This window comes from Plecotus auritus (assembly GCF_963455305.1).
Source record: "Plecotus auritus genome assembly, chromosome: 8".
Taxonomy (NCBI): Eukaryota; Metazoa; Chordata; class Mammalia; order Chiroptera; family Vespertilionidae; genus Plecotus; species Plecotus auritus.
The window spans coordinates 58,907,513-58,922,653 of NC_137782.1; the positions used below are offsets into that span (position 1 = coordinate 58,907,513).

The following is a 15,141-nucleotide window of genomic DNA, read 5'->3' on the forward strand; positions in this document are numbered from 1 at the left end:
CTCAGCACTTGAGATTTGCCACGTCTGTACATGCAGAGCTGCCACATTGTTTTGAAGGTTGCATAATCTATTGTATGGCTGCACCATTATTTAAGCACTAGGGGCCCGGTGCACAAAATTCGTGCACTGGGGAGGGGTACCTCAGCCCAGCCTGCCCCCTCTCACATACTGGGAGCCCTCAGGGGATTCCTACTGATGGCTTAGGCCCGCTCCCCATTGGGAGCAGACCTAGGCCGCAGTCTGGCCTCCCTTTGTGGGAGGTGACCGGGCTGATCAGGGGAAGGCGCCAGCCCCATCACCCCGCTGCTGCAGCCACTGCCAGTCACCGCAGCCGCCAAGGTATTTTCATCAACACGGACTCCAGTCCCTTCACCATGAAAAAATGACAACTTACTTTAGGCAATTTCAAGATGTGTCTTTCATAGGATATGACATTTCTTTATTTTTCTTTTTATCCTCATCTGAGGATATGTTTCCATTGATTTTTTTCCCCTTCCCTCCAATCCCAGGCTCAGCCCCTGCCCCCGGCCCCTCCCATCGCAGGCTTGGCCCCTTCCCCCGCCCCTCTGATCGCCAGCTTGGGCCGCCCAGGCTTTAGGCTTGGGCAGGGGGCCCCGCCCCTCCCATCGCCAGCTCAGCCCCTTCCCAAGCCAGAAGCCTCCGCCCGAGGCTTTAGGCTTGGGCAGGGGCCCCCTCCCCCCGCCCCTCCGATCACGGGCTCGGGCTGCCCAGGCTTTAGGCTTGGGCAGGGGGCCCCTCCGATCACAGTCTCGGCCCCTTCCCAAACCTAAAGACTCCGCCCGAGGCTTTAGGCTTGGGAAGGGGCCCCCCCTGCCCCTCGGATGGCCAGCTGGGAGTGACCTGGGTGCCAAGGAGGTTCCTGGGATCCAGGTATGTATGCAAATTAACCTCCATCTTTGTTGGGTTAATTTGCATACTCACTCTAATTGGCTGTGGGCGTAGCGGAGGTACGGTCAATTTACATGTCTCTCTATTATTAGGTAAGATTCTTTCTTGGTATAAATTTTGATTGTTTCCAGTCTTTTGCCACCACAAAAAAATGCTGCAATGAATATCTTCGTAGGTCATTTTGAACATGGGTAAGTATATCAGTAGGGTAAGCTTCCTAAGACAAATGCTGGCTTAGAGTATTACATTTAAATTTTGGATAGAGTATCAAATTGCTCTCCAAAGAGTTCATGCCAATTTAAACTCCCATCAGCGATGTATGAGTGCCAATTTTGCCATGCCCTCACCCATACTATATATTACCCAGCTTTTTGATCTTTGCTAATCTAATAGGAGAAAAATAGCACCTTATTATAGTTTAATTTGCATTAGGAGTGAGGTTGAGTTTCATTTCATATGTTGAAAAGCCATTTGTGAGCAAAGACTTTTTAATGTCTGGCACTAGACTTAAATCTAGAAAATAATCTTCATAACTGGTCTGCTTTTAGCAGTGTGAATGCTGTGTCCTAACTCGTTGGGAATGCAATCCCTTATGGTACATCATGGGCCTGATTTGTGTCTGGGGATGAGGCATTGAAGAAATGTCATAATTGGCCCCTACATATAGAAACTTCCAGATTGAAGGCTCTCATCTCCAGCATTTGCTCTCTGCTCCTCCCAGTTGCCTGACCTGGCACCTCCACCTGCTGTTGCTCTGCTCTGTGCAGATGCTCCTTGATGGAGAGGAGATTAGCAAGTGCTAAAGGTTATCAGAGACTTTTTCCCTGCTGCCTTGCGCAAGGAGAGTGAAAATTCAGGCTAAAGGCTTTTCTTGTTCTTTCACTCTTTAAGTATTAAGAGCCTTTTTGAAATGAAGTCCCAGGGTTGAAATTAGAGCTGCTCTGGTTAAAGAAGGGCTAGAAACCCTGGGCCCACCCTGGTTAGCCTGCTATCTCTTGACCTCCCTGTTGTGACCCAGAGATACGTATGCAGAGCCCTAGGGTTCCTCAAGGCACAGTTTGAAAATCACTGGTTCAGTGATGTTTAAGGCTTATTCTCTGATAACACATCAGAAGTATGGAAGCATCACTGAAGAAGAAAAAGATGTAGAAAGAAATGGCAGCTTTTGGAAGCATTTTATATCAGAAATACTAGTACAGATGTGAGCCTGTATTCATTCTCAAGGCTCCATAGAGCCTGTCTTTTGCTAATGAGTAGTGTCTCCTGTACTCAGAATTTTGTCACTATGTTCTCCAATCTAGTGTATTTATTCATTCAGCATATACTTTCGAGTACCCATTCTGTGCTGGGCACGTTGGATTTCCAGTGGTGATCAATGGATCATAGAGTCTAATGGGAGATTCAGATACTAAACAGTACACACAAATAAATATAATTATAAATCATGATGAATTGCTATGAAAGCAGAGAACATGGTGCTACATAAGACAACATAGAAGGGACCTAAGTTAGATTGGGTGGTCAAGGGATGGCGTTAGTGTCCAAGTTATTTATTTATTTATTTATTTTGCCATATGATTTCACTTATATGTGGAATCCCAAAAACAAAACACAAATAAACTCATAGATACAAAGAATATTTTGATGCTTGACAGGTGGGAGTGGGGTTGCAGGGGGATGAGCAAAAGAGGTGAAGGGATTTAGTCAGACTGATCAGCTGCAAGTTCTATGGGGGCTCCCTTCTGCTTTTCTTTAGCTGCTTTTAAGATTTTGTTTGTCTTTTACCTTTGGCACTTTATTTTTTTTAATTTAATAAATCTTTATTGTTCAGATTATTACAATTGTTCCTCTTTTTTCCCCCCATAGCTCCCCTCCACCCGGTTCCCACCCCACCCTCTGCCCTTACCTCCCCGCCACTGTCCTCATTCATAGGTATACGCTTTTCGTCCAGTCTCTTCCCGCACCCCCCACACCCCTTTTCCCCCGAGAATTGTCAGTCCACTCCCCTTCTATGGCCCTGATTCTATTATATTCACCAGTTTATTCTGTTCATCAGATTTATTTACTTAATTTTTAGATTCACTTGTTGATAGACATGTATTTGTTGTTCATAATTTTTATCTTTACCTTTTTCTTCTTCCTCTTCTTAAAGAATACCTTTCAGCATTTCATATAATACTGGTTTGGTGGTGATGAACTCCTTTAGCTTTTTCTTATCTGTGAAGCTCTTTATCTGCCCTTCAATTCTGAATGATAGCTTTGCTGGGTAGAGTAATCTTGGTTGTAGGTTCTTGCTATTCATCACTTTGAATATTTCTTGCCACTCCCATCTGGCCTGCATAGTTTCTGTTGAGAAATCAGCTGACAATCGTATGGGTGCTCCCTTGTAGGTAATTAACTGTTTTTCTCTTGCTGCTTTTAATATTCTCTCTTTGTCTTTTGCTCTTGGCATTTTAATGATGATGTGTCTTGGTGTGGTCCTCTTTGGATTCCTCTTTTTGGGAATTCTGTGCACTTCCTGGACCTGTAAGTCTATTTCTTTCACCAGGTGGGGGAAGTTTTTGGTCATTATTTCTTCAAATAGGTTTTCAGTATCTTGCTCTCTCTCTTCTTCTGGCACCCCCATAATTCGGATGTTGGTACGCTTGAAGTTGTCCCAGAGGCTCCTTACACTATCTTCAAGTTTTGGATTCTTTTTTCTTTTTGCTTTTCCAGTTGAGTGTTTTTTGCTTCTTTGTATTTCAACTCTTTGACTTGATTCTTGCGGTCCTCTAGTCTGCTGTTAGGTCTCTGTATAATATTTTTTATTTCAGTCAGTGTATGTTTAATTTCTAGTTGGTCCTTTTTCATATCCTCGAGGGTCTCACTAAATTTATCGGCCTTTTCTAGGAAATTCTTGAAAAACCTTGTAACCATGGTTTTGAACTCTGTATCCAGTCGTTTGCTTTCCTCCATTTCTTTCATTTGTGATCTGTTTCTTTGTCTCCACATTTTTGTTGCTTCCCTGAGTTGGTGTAGTAGCTTTGTGTGGTAGGTGTCCTCTAGGGCACAGTGGCTCAGCCTCCTGCAGTTACCTGAGGTGGACACTTTTGGTGCACCCCTTTGTGGACTGTGTGCACAGCCTTGTTGTAGTTAAGTCTTGATTGTTGTTGGTATCACTGGGAGGAATTGACCTCCAGGCCAACTGGCTGTGAGGATCAGCTGTGTCTACACTGGGAGAACTTCTGTGCTGGAGACACCCTTATGAGACAAGACTTGCAAAATTGCAAAAGCCTCTGTGCTCAGCTTGGATGGGGCGGAGTCTCAGGGCGGGGCAGACAGCCTTGGCTTCCCATCAGCTCTGCCCTATAGGGGTCCCTTGGTCTCAGTGTCCCTCGGTAATCGCTGCAAGCACCTCTGAGAGAAAGCCGCCCTCAAGTTTCGCCTGCTGCCAGACAGTCCAGTTTCTTCCCGAATGAGTCTGGATTCCCAGAAACTCACCCGTAACTAGAGTTCAGTGTGGTCAGGAGCTTCCGTCTCCCTCCCGCTTTAGAAAGCCAGCTGCACGCTCAGCCACCCACTCAGCAGTCAGTCCTCTCTGCACACGCGCGCGCCTCTGGACCTCTGCCTTCCACAGCTCCCCTGAATCTTTGTGTGCTGTCTCTTTTCCTGACAGTCCAGTCCAGATTCCCCCCGAATCTTGCCCAGGACTGGAGTTCAGCACAGTCAGGAGCTTCCGTCTCCCTCCCTCTTTAGAAAGCCAGCCGCACACTCAGCCACCCATGCACTCAGCTGCCCGTCCTCTCCGCGCGTGCATCTCTATATCTCAGCCTTTTGCAGCTCCTCTGAGCCTCAATGTGCTTTCCTCTTCCCTTCTAGTTGTAGAATTTTCACTCAGCCAGCTTTCCTGTGATTCTGGATGGTGTCCGTTTTGTCTTTTAGTTGTAGTTTTGATATTGTTGTGCGAGGCAGCAGTTTAGGTGTTTACCTGTGCCACCATCTTGGTTTCTCCCTGCCAAGTTATATTTGTATCGAAACATGAAAAGTGTGTTGGCATGGGGGTGAAATATTCCAGACAGCAAGAACAGTATATTCAAAAGTCCTAAGACAGGAAAACACCTAACACATTGGAGAACTGGAAGGTGGTACAGCAACTGGGAGTGGTTAGGAGATGAGGTTAGAGAAAAAGGTAGGGCCTGGATCATGCAGGGGCCATGCAGACCATGGCAGAGAGCTTATCCTATATAATAAAAGGCTAATATGCAAATTTTCCCCTCAACTGGAACTTAACCAGGGGTCGGGGCCAGCCGGCCAATCTCCCTCGTCCCCTCCCCCCAGCCCCATCGGCCCCGATCAGGATGGGCCCGCTGGACCCCACCCGTGCACGAATTCATGCACCGGGCCTCTAGTTCTACTTATAAGTATTAATGACTGTTGTCAGTGATCATTCTAACACTTTATTGACAGCCCAGTGGTTCCCAGACACAAGTGATCTTGGGCAACTCCAAGAGCAAAGTACAGGAGAGGAGGGAAGTCATTTGAGCCAAAGATCAACAACTCTTCAGGACAGACTTGAGAATATCACCACAGCCGAAGACATTGAACAGTTTTTGCTGAACTACCTCAAGGAAAAGGATGTGGCAGATGGAAATGTCTCAGAGTTTGATGAGGAAGGTAAGTATAATTTATTTGGGCTCAGCCAGTTTTTTCTTTTTGAAGCAGATTATTGTGAAAACAATGAAAGGTCATTATAGAAGGTTTGGAAATTTTATTTATTTTTTTTTAAATATATTTTATTGATTTTTTACAGAGAGGAAGAGAGAGGGATAGAGAGTTAGAAACATCGATGAGAGAGAGAGACATCAATCAGCTGCCTCCTGCACACCTCTCACTGGGGATGTGCCTGCAACCCAGGTAGATGCCCTTGACCGGAATCGAACCCGGAACCCCTCAGTCCGCAGGCCGACGCTCTATCCACTGAGCCAAACCGGTTAGGGCAAAGGTTTGGAAATTTTAAAAAAATCACTCATAACGCCACCATGCTAACATAGGCTTTCTCACTTTTTGTATAATCTTTTTCCATTCTTTTTTGTTGCAAACCTATTTTTATATGGTTGCAGCCTATTTAAATGCAGTATGCCCTTTTTGCATTTAGTTTTATAATAAGGAACTCTCCATGTTGCTGTAGAGTTTTAATAATTAATGTTTTAATAGCTGCTACTAAGTATCCATTTCCCTGTGGGAAGTTTAGGGTTACTTCTAGATTTTCACTCTAATAAATAGAGCTACAGCGGATGATTCTGTGCATGTGACCTTTTCCTTCTTTTTGCAAATTTCTTTGTAAATCCCAGAAGTGGGATTTCTGGGTCAAGGATATGAACATTATTTTATGCTTGCCAAATTGCCTTCCAGAAAGGTTGTATCAATTTACACTTTCCCTTCAGCAGTGCAGTATTAATACTGGTTTCACCACAATCTTGCCAACATTGGCTATCACCAGTTTTACTTCTTACTAAATTAAAATGGTTCTTGTGATTTTACTTTGCATTCTCTGATTAGTGGAAAGGTTGAACATCTTTCTCTATGCTTCTTTCCTGACAACTTCTTTTACTTATGCCCATTGTCTACTTATATGCTTGTCCATTTGTTTATTGGTGAGAGGAAGGTTCAATGTTTTTCTTACCAATTTATATGATAAAGAAGGCAGTTTAGGCTAGCTAAAGCTCTGGCCTGTTGTTTTATTCACAAGCCCAATCTGGAGCTTCAGGTCACAAAGGGATTAATAAATTATTAGAATCTCCTCTGCAAATATAAAATGCCAAGTTATAATGAGCTTGGTGGTCTCAAAAATATCCTAAATCAAACTGAGTCCCAAATAGTTTGTTAGGTTGGAATCGAGCAGATTTCTTTCTTTTTTTGCGATTTCTACTCTGAGGCTTTGATGAGCTAAAGCCAACAACAAATTCCTACTAAATAACAGGGCAGCATCACAGGGCCCAAGTAATGATTTATGCAGAATTGAGTCATTGGTTTCCCCAAGGACAGAGTTTTCTGATCAGAAATCTATCCGTTTTTCTTCTCAGTTTTGTTTCTTGAGCCAACCCAATCCTTCTTTTCCTGAACTGCACCCCTCGCTCAAACCTGAAGAAGGGGAGGCAGCTTGATCCCTCATAATCTGGATTTGCCGTTCTTGTTTGAAATCCTATCAGTGTCAGTGAATCCATTCTTTCACGATTAGGATCTTCTGGGTCTAGTTGATGTTCACCAGGAATAGACTGAATGAATCAAACCTTTCTTCCAGTAACAGAAACATTCGCATCCCTCAAGTAACATTCTGCAATAGGTGAATTTCAAACAGCAAAGCCTACTCTGGGAAGAAAAGTACAGCCTTATCATTCCTATAATTATCATTCATCAAGTACACACCACACACTTGGCATTATGAAGAATGTTTGGCTCAATGCTGTTTGACATGCATTTTTTGTTTTAACCACAATAAAACCACCTTGTGTTTCTGAGGTCCTTTTCTCCAAGAAATCCAAGCATTGTACAAATGCATTTTCATTTATCTCTTCAGCATCTGTTAGAGACAGGTGTGGCCTCTACTGTAAGATTCTGTTTTCCAGCAAAGGAAACTGAAATGGGAAAAAGTTAAGGGAGCCATGCTCAGCTTAATGGAGATGAGCACAGCTGGTAATGGGGGAGAGGCTGGAGGCTATAAGTAAATGGAGGAAACTTTTTCAGGGTAGGGATTTTGACCTGGTTTTCAGGAAGCTCTGAGTCTTTTTGTTGAGAAGATCAAAAGGTTTTAAAGGCTGGTGGCAAAGACAGACATATACCCCCTTTGGTCAAAAGATGAACCAAGAGGAAAGAGGAAAGGACCAGAGACCACCCAGGGAATGGTGCAACCTCAGGGCTCCATATTAGAGCCTTGCTCTCTTAGGTTTTTATTGTAAATATTTACTCACGGAAATTTAGAGAAGACCAGAGGTATAGGAAAAAAGTAAAGCTCATCTATTATCTCATGACTCATCTCTGTTCATATTTTGTTGTACTTCCAACTTTATATAAAAACTAGAGGCCCAGTGCACAAAATTCATGCACGGGGGGGGCGGGGGGTTGTCCCTCAGCCCAGCCTGCACCCTCTCCAATCTGGGACCCCTTGAGGGATGTCCAACTGCCCATTTAGGCCCGATCCCACCGGGCCTAAACAGGCAATTGGACATCCCTCTCACAATCCAGGACTGCTGGCTCCCAACTGCTCGCCTGCCTGCCTGCCTGATTGCCACTAACTGCTTCTGCCTGCCAGCCTGATCACCCCCTAACCACTCCTCTGCCAGCCTGATTGATGCCTAACTGCTCCCCTGCCAGCCTGTTTTCTCCTAACTGCCCTCCCCTGCAGGCCTGGTTCCCCCCAACTGCTCTCCTCTGCAGGCCTGGGTCCCCTCCAACTGCCCTCCCCTGCAGGCCTGGTCACCCCTAACTGCCCTCCCCTGCAGGCCTGGTCCCCCCCCAACTGCTCTCCTCTGCAGGCCTGGGTCCCCCCCAACTGCCCTCCCCTGCAGGCCTGGTCCCCCCCAACTGCTCTCCCCTGCAGGCCTGGTCCCCCCCATCTACTCTCCCCTGCAGGCCTGGGTCCCTCTCAACTGCCTTTCCCTGCCAGCTTGGTCACCCCTAACTGCCCTTCCCTGCAGGCTTGATCGCCCCCAACTGCCCTCCCTTGCAGGCCTGGTCCCTCCCAACTGCCCTCCCCTGCTGGCCTGATCGCCCACAACTGCCCTCCCTTGCAGGCCTGGTCCTTCCCAACTGCCCTCCCTTGCTGGCCATCTTGTAGAGGCCATCTTGTGTCCACATGGGGGCAGGATCTTTGACCACCTGGGGGCAGCCACCTTGTGTGTTGGAGTGATGGTCAATCTGCATATTACTCTTTTATCAGATAGGATAGAGGCCTGGTGCACGGGTGGGGGCCAGCTGGTTTGCCCTGAAGGGTGTCCCGGATCAGGGTGGGGGTTCCTTTGGGGCATGAGGCGGCCTGGGCGACGGGCCTGTGGTGGTTTGCAGGCCGGCCACGCCCCCTGGCGACCCAAGTGGAGGCCCTGGTATCTGGGGTTTATTTATCTTCTACAATTGAAACTTTGTAGCCTGGAGCGGAGCCAAGCCTTCTGCTTGCTCCGAGGTGGCAGCCATTTCTGTTGGGGTTTATATAATTGAAACTTTGTAGCCTTAAGCGGAGGCCTGGGCGGGCCAAGGTGTGCGGAAAGCTTGGCTTCCTCCATCGCCGGGGAAACCCAAGCTTCCCTCCTGCTCTCTGTGGCCGTAGCCATCTTGGTTGGGTTTATTTGCATATTCGCTCCTGATTGGCTGGTGGGCGTGGTGGTGGGTGTAGCAGAGTGATGGTTAATTTGCATATTGCTCTTTTATTAGATAAGATTTCTATAACAGTGCTCACAATGTGTGCAATTTTGTATCCTGCTTTTCTCTCTTTAACACAATGTTATTTCATAAGCACTTTCCCTTGTCGTTAAAGCCCTTGGTAAACACAAATTTTAGGGCCTTCATAACATGTTATTCTCTGGCTGTCCCAAGATTTATAAAACCATCCCCCCTGAGTGGACATGGAGGGTTTCCCCCATTTTTAGCTGTTACAGTTAATGCTTTGGTGAATATCTTAACTCATATCTTGACCCAAATTTAACACGGTTTCCTTAGGATCAGTTTCTAGACATTTTCCCTCATAAGTCCTGTTTCTGACCTGAGGTTGGAAGATCAAGTTAAGTTGGGCATCGCTCATAAAATACTTTCTTTTTCCAGAGGAGCAGTCAGACCCTCCCAAAGTGGACGAGAATGACACCGGTCCCCATGTGGAGCCCCCACTGCCATTGCAGATCCAAATAGCCACAGACGTGATGGAGCGCTGCATCCACTTGTTGTCAGATAAAAACCTGAAAATCCGCTTGAAGGTCAGTGTGCAGCCCTTTCCTGCATTCACTAAGGCGTGGTGTGGTTGGCAGCAACTACAGGGATGAGCAAGTAGCTGCCCTTATCTCCTGGTCCATGTGTGGTGGCCAAGAGAAGCCATCAAGAGAAGTGTATCTGTGGGGTGACATTCTTAGGTCTTTCTGTATTGGCTTAGATGCCAGAAGGAGCTGAGACCCCTTTGTGGAATTAAAAACCACAAAGTTTTGGGGAGTCATTGAATTTCCAAGGGGAAGAAAGGCATATGCTTTGGAAAAGATGTCATTTTCTGAGCTGACTTCATGAAAGATGTACCTTTCAGAACTTTAAAGTAATGGTCATTCTTCCAAGCCTGACGCTGGCCCTTATCTCCATTCTGTTTCTATTTTCATCCCAGGAAAAATACCAGCGCTGTTCTTAATCTTACATCTTCCTTTGCTGGCAGCTTCCCAAGCAGCATCCCATCAGCAAGGACTTAAACTGTGCAGTTGTGACTCCAACAACAGCACAGTGGGGTGCAGAGGGGTGGGCATTGCAGACAGAGCTTTCAGAGTCATTTGGGGGAAGATCTCAATATCCAAAGGAAAACAACACAGCCTGGCCCACTCCTCCCCACCCACAGCAGGAGTGAGAAGCACAGCCGCCTCTATGAATTACTGGGAGTGATGAGAGCACATTGCCCTGTGCAGGGATATGGGCTGGGAAACCCTGCTCCACAGATTCTCTCAAACCTCAGCCTCTGTGTTTTGTGGAATTTGTGTAGTCTTCCCAGAGGCACTTCCTAGCATGCATCTGTTGTTCTGTTTAGGAGGCGCTTTTCCAGTGTCTGCCCCATGCAAGGCGTTGTCTGGTTGATCCATCCGTTTTCCCCTTCCTGGAGACCTTGTAGCAGTTGTGTACACACCATAGTTACTCAGAGCATCAACACTGGAGTCAGGACTACAGACCTGAGTTCAAATCCTGCCTCTGCCTCTTACTAGCCATATGACCTTGAGTAATTAATTCACCTTTTTGAGCCTCAACTTCTTCATCTGTAAAATGGAGATGGTAGTGTCTACCTCACTGGGTTATCGATTATAAATACAAAACAGCATCCCGTATGACATACACACTCATTCATTCATTCATTTATTCACTGAGTGCTTATCGAGGACTGCGACAGGTCAGGCAGGGGGCATATAGAAGGAAGTGAAGCAGCCATGGTCCCTGTCTTCATGCAACTTCCTCACTCTTGTAGGGAAAGAGGCGATACATAGGCACACACTTAGAGGTTGAGGAAATGCTGTGAAGGTAATAAGCAGTTCTGTGATAGAAAACAGTAATTCACCCATGTAGTAAACACGTATTGGGAACCTACTCTACCAAACCCTGTTGAGTAAGGCAGACCTCACATTGGGATTTAGGCCAGGTTATCAGGAGGGCCTCTTGGAGGTGGTAATATTTAAACTGAGTCCTAAAAGTTTGAAAAGGAGCCAACCATGCAAAGGGGCAAAGGCAGAGAGAAGAACATTCCAGGCAGAGGAGGAAAATGTGTCTAAATCAATGAAGTATATGACATAACTTGCCCAATTAATAACAGAACTCAAGTTCAAAGCCAGTGGTGATACCAACACCCTTTCCACTGTGTGCTCTGCTCTCCACTGTGGACTGAGTTTCTCCTATTCCAGGGCCTCTTTTGTTCTTTGTTTCTGTTCCAGTCTCAGTGTGACCAGCACACAGTAGGCACTTAATACAAGGTTTACTGCTTAACATTAAGTTGACAGGCTTCCCTCTGTCTTTCTGACTCAGACATGCACCCTCACCGGCTCTGTGGAGGCGGCCCCGCCCTGTGGGCTGACCACTCCCATGGGACTGAAGCCGACCACCTGCTTTCAGTGAGCTGGAAGAGATGAGGGATCAGGAAGGTGAAAAATGCGATTTACATCTAGGCTCCCCCAAACCTGTCTTCTAAGATTGACTGTATCTCAGCTGCCTGCTTGACCTCTCCATTAGGAATAACAGAACTTGATCTCACCTCGCCTCTCATTTTCACTCCTCCATTGTCCTGTCTCATTAAGCAGCACTTGCATCTCTTCAGTTGCTAAGTCTGAACCCAAACAACTCTAAGATCCCTCTCTTCCTCTCCCCAGTATCGGGTCTTTCAGCAATTTAAACCATTTCATCTCCAAAACAGGTAACTTTGCAGCCACGATTACATGGCCACCTCACTTTCCTCCTCTCGTGACATGTGCCATGGTTCCTCAAGGGCCTCCTTACTTCTCTCTCCCACTTCAAGTCCCTTCTCCACCCAGCAGCCAGAGTGACCTTTTTAAAACATGAATTGTATCATGCCACTTTCCTGCTTAAGACATTCTGATGGCTCCCCACTGCCCTTAGTACAAAATGAAAAATTCTTAACATGACACCTGTGTCATTAATAGGTTATCCAGCCCCATCTTACCCGTCCTCTTGTGCTCCACCCTGCGCTGCCTTAGCACCTACGCACTGCAAGCTCCCCCACCTCAGAGTCTCCCTCATCACTGTTTCTGGTTTTAGGAATGCTGGTGTGCACTCTGTGCACATGACTAGCTGCTACTCATCCTGTGTGTCTCCTTTTACGAGTTTGTTCCTCGCACTTGTCGCAGGTGTTGATCACCCTTTACTTGGGTGTTATCTTTCTGCAGTGGACCAAGCCCCAGGAAGGCAAGGGAGCATATGTATTTTGTCCCTGAGTGTCCCCACCCAGTACCTAGCCATGCTTGGCATGTTATTAGGGCTCAGTAAATATTTATCCAATTAATGAGTTTCTAAATGTTATTCTTTCTAAATGGGGACTTGATTACTCTGGTTTTAAGCCTGTCCTCCCTCCTGAAGCCATGCCCTCTTTCCTTTCAGGTCCTGGATGTGCTGGATCTGTGTGTGGTCGTTCTGCAGTCCCACCAGAACCAGCTCCTCCCTTTGGCTCACCGGGCCTGGCCCCCGCTCGTACGCCGACTCACAAACGATGACCCCCTGGCAGTGCTCAGAGCCTTCAAGGTACTGCCCTGGTGGCCCCCTACTGTCGTGGGGACAGAGGGGAGTCAGCACAGAAGAGTGCACCAGTGTCTTTTGGGATTGGTTCTCTTTGTATCTGACTGCAGTGTAATACACCTGGAAGAAAGCATAAATCAGAAAAGCACAAGGAAGAAAATAGAAGTCAGTTTCCTTCTGAATTTGAAGCAGGGACAACTAGTGGATGATAGGGCCACCAGTATTTATTGAGCACCTACTGTGTGTCATATAGTGTGCTTAGCTCTTCCCCATACATGGGCTCATCTCCTTATAACAACCTTGTAATGTAGATATTATCATCCCCATGTTTGACAGAGGAGGAAACAAGCTCAGAGAAGCTAAGAAGTTTTCTCAAGATCACACAGCTAGTAAGTGCTAGAACCAAACCTGTGAGTTCACGCCATGTTCTTTGCACTGCACAAGAGTCAAGGTGAAGGGATCTAGTTCTAGTAATGGGCATCTTCTGCCAGCGAGTGACTTTGGCAAAGCTGGTGACCACCCATTTTCAGGTTGGGCTTAGGAACACCTGGCCCATCTTCCTCATAGTGCTATTGTCAAGGATAAAATGAGGCTGCTGGGTGAAATGCTTGGAAAAATTTAAAGCCCTACATACATGTAAGGTATTGTTCTCCCTGACTTAGTTTGACTTGTATTAGCTCACATATTTTAGCTGATTTATGTATATTCTTTCTTGTTCTAAAAAGCACTTAAGGCAACCTACAGAGATACATTTACCATGGCAAAGTAATATAAATTAGAGGTAGGTGAGCAAGACGAGGAATATAAAAATGAAGCCAGGAACACAACTAAGATATTTGGCAAAGGTAATTTGGTTTTCTGTAAGATTCTTTATTATATGCCAGATCAAAACACAAGCCTACATTTAAAACATATAAAATTGCTAATATTTTTTTCAAAAATAAAACACAAAATGACGTGTGTGTGTAGAGAGAGAGCAAGAGAAAGCAAGGGACAGGGAGATCTTGCTAAATCTTATTCAGATGTGCTGCTTTCCTTTATGAAAATTAATAGGTTATCTGAAATGACAGCAAGTGTAGAAAAATGAAAAAACATAAAGACCTGTGTGCTGTAACAGAGGCTGCTTTTCCGCTGCCAGACACGCCGATGACACCTGAGGTCTGTCAGGCCTTGCGCAGCCCAGCCGAGGGCCCTGAAATAGTGCCTTATTCTCTGCAAAGTCGGCAAACACTCTCTGTGCTGGTTATGCCTTGCTTACCAATTTTTAAAGAAATTCCTGTTATCCTGTATACTCAGTCTTGTGCAGCAGGGCAAAACGTTTCAATATGTTCTGCTAGAGAAAGTTTAAAATGAGACATGCAGAGAAACTGCCTGTTGTGAAAGATGGAATGAGGGTGATGTACATAAGAGATTGTGCTGTGGAACAGAAGGAACTCCAACTCAGCTCTGACCACTGGGACTCTGCCCTCACTCAGCCAGAGGACCCTCAGCCGGCCACTGCCCTCCTCTTGCCCACACGTGGCAACAGCCAGCCTCGGTGTTTGTATTTGTTCAGCCAGTTACAGTTAAAAACACAAGTCTTTTTCCAGAGATGTTAGGAAGATTCAAGGGATGATCTATGTTAACTGCTTTAAGGCCTTTTTTTTTTTTTTTTTTTTTTTTTTTTTTAACAAAAGAGGGAGGAAAATCAAGGGATTAATCATATTCATCCAACTCAAGATTCCTATGAAATACTCTCTGTGTAATCTGTATTTATGAATAGAAGCAGCCATACCTTGGGAGCAGAGACCTCTGAATTCATAACTGTCAGAATCACAAACCATGGGCAAGGAATTAACTGCAGTAATTCCTTTTTTTCCCCCCCGCCAAGCATAGACCCAGATGAAATTGAATTACCAAGCGCTCTTTAGCTCTCTTGCTGCCCTGGCGATGTTCAGACACCAGCTTGGGGGCTGTTTCTGCAGGTTTTGCGAACCCTTGGAGGCAAGTGTGGTGATTTTCTCCGAAGCCGGTTCTGCAAAGATGTCCTACCAAAGCTGGCTGGCTCCTTAGTCGCCCAGGCTCCCGTCAGTGCCAGGGCTGGACCAGTTTACTCCCACACGCTGGCCTTCAAGTTGCAGCTGGCCGTCTTGCAGGGCCTGGGCCCTCTCTGCGAGAGACTGGACTTAGGTAGGTACCAGCCAGGCTCACCTGGATACACTCTGCATTCTGTCCCACACCCACCCTTGCACTGTCCACTTAGCCATGCTCCCCTCCTCTCCCTTCATGTGTACATGCTTCGATCTTACT

The 15,141-nt window shown here is 46.1% G+C and overlaps 1 protein-coding gene across 2 annotated transcripts in view; it reads left to right on the plus strand.

Moving 5' to 3' along the window:
* Positions 1–15,141, plus strand: part of TTI1 (TELO2 interacting protein 1) — a 61,548-nt gene that overhangs the window by 34,049 nt on the left and 12,358 nt on the right. For both annotated transcript variants that reach the window (XM_080683800.1, XM_080683801.1), the window contains exons 3-6: positions 5,356–5,562; positions 9,700–9,848; positions 12,718–12,858; positions 14,817–15,021. In XM_080683800.1, the coding sequence (XP_080539926.1) occupies positions 5,356–5,562; positions 9,700–9,848; positions 12,718–12,858; positions 14,817–15,021 (702 nt within the window). The remainder of the gene's footprint in view (positions 1–5,355; positions 5,563–9,699; positions 9,849–12,717; positions 12,859–14,816; positions 15,022–15,141) is intronic.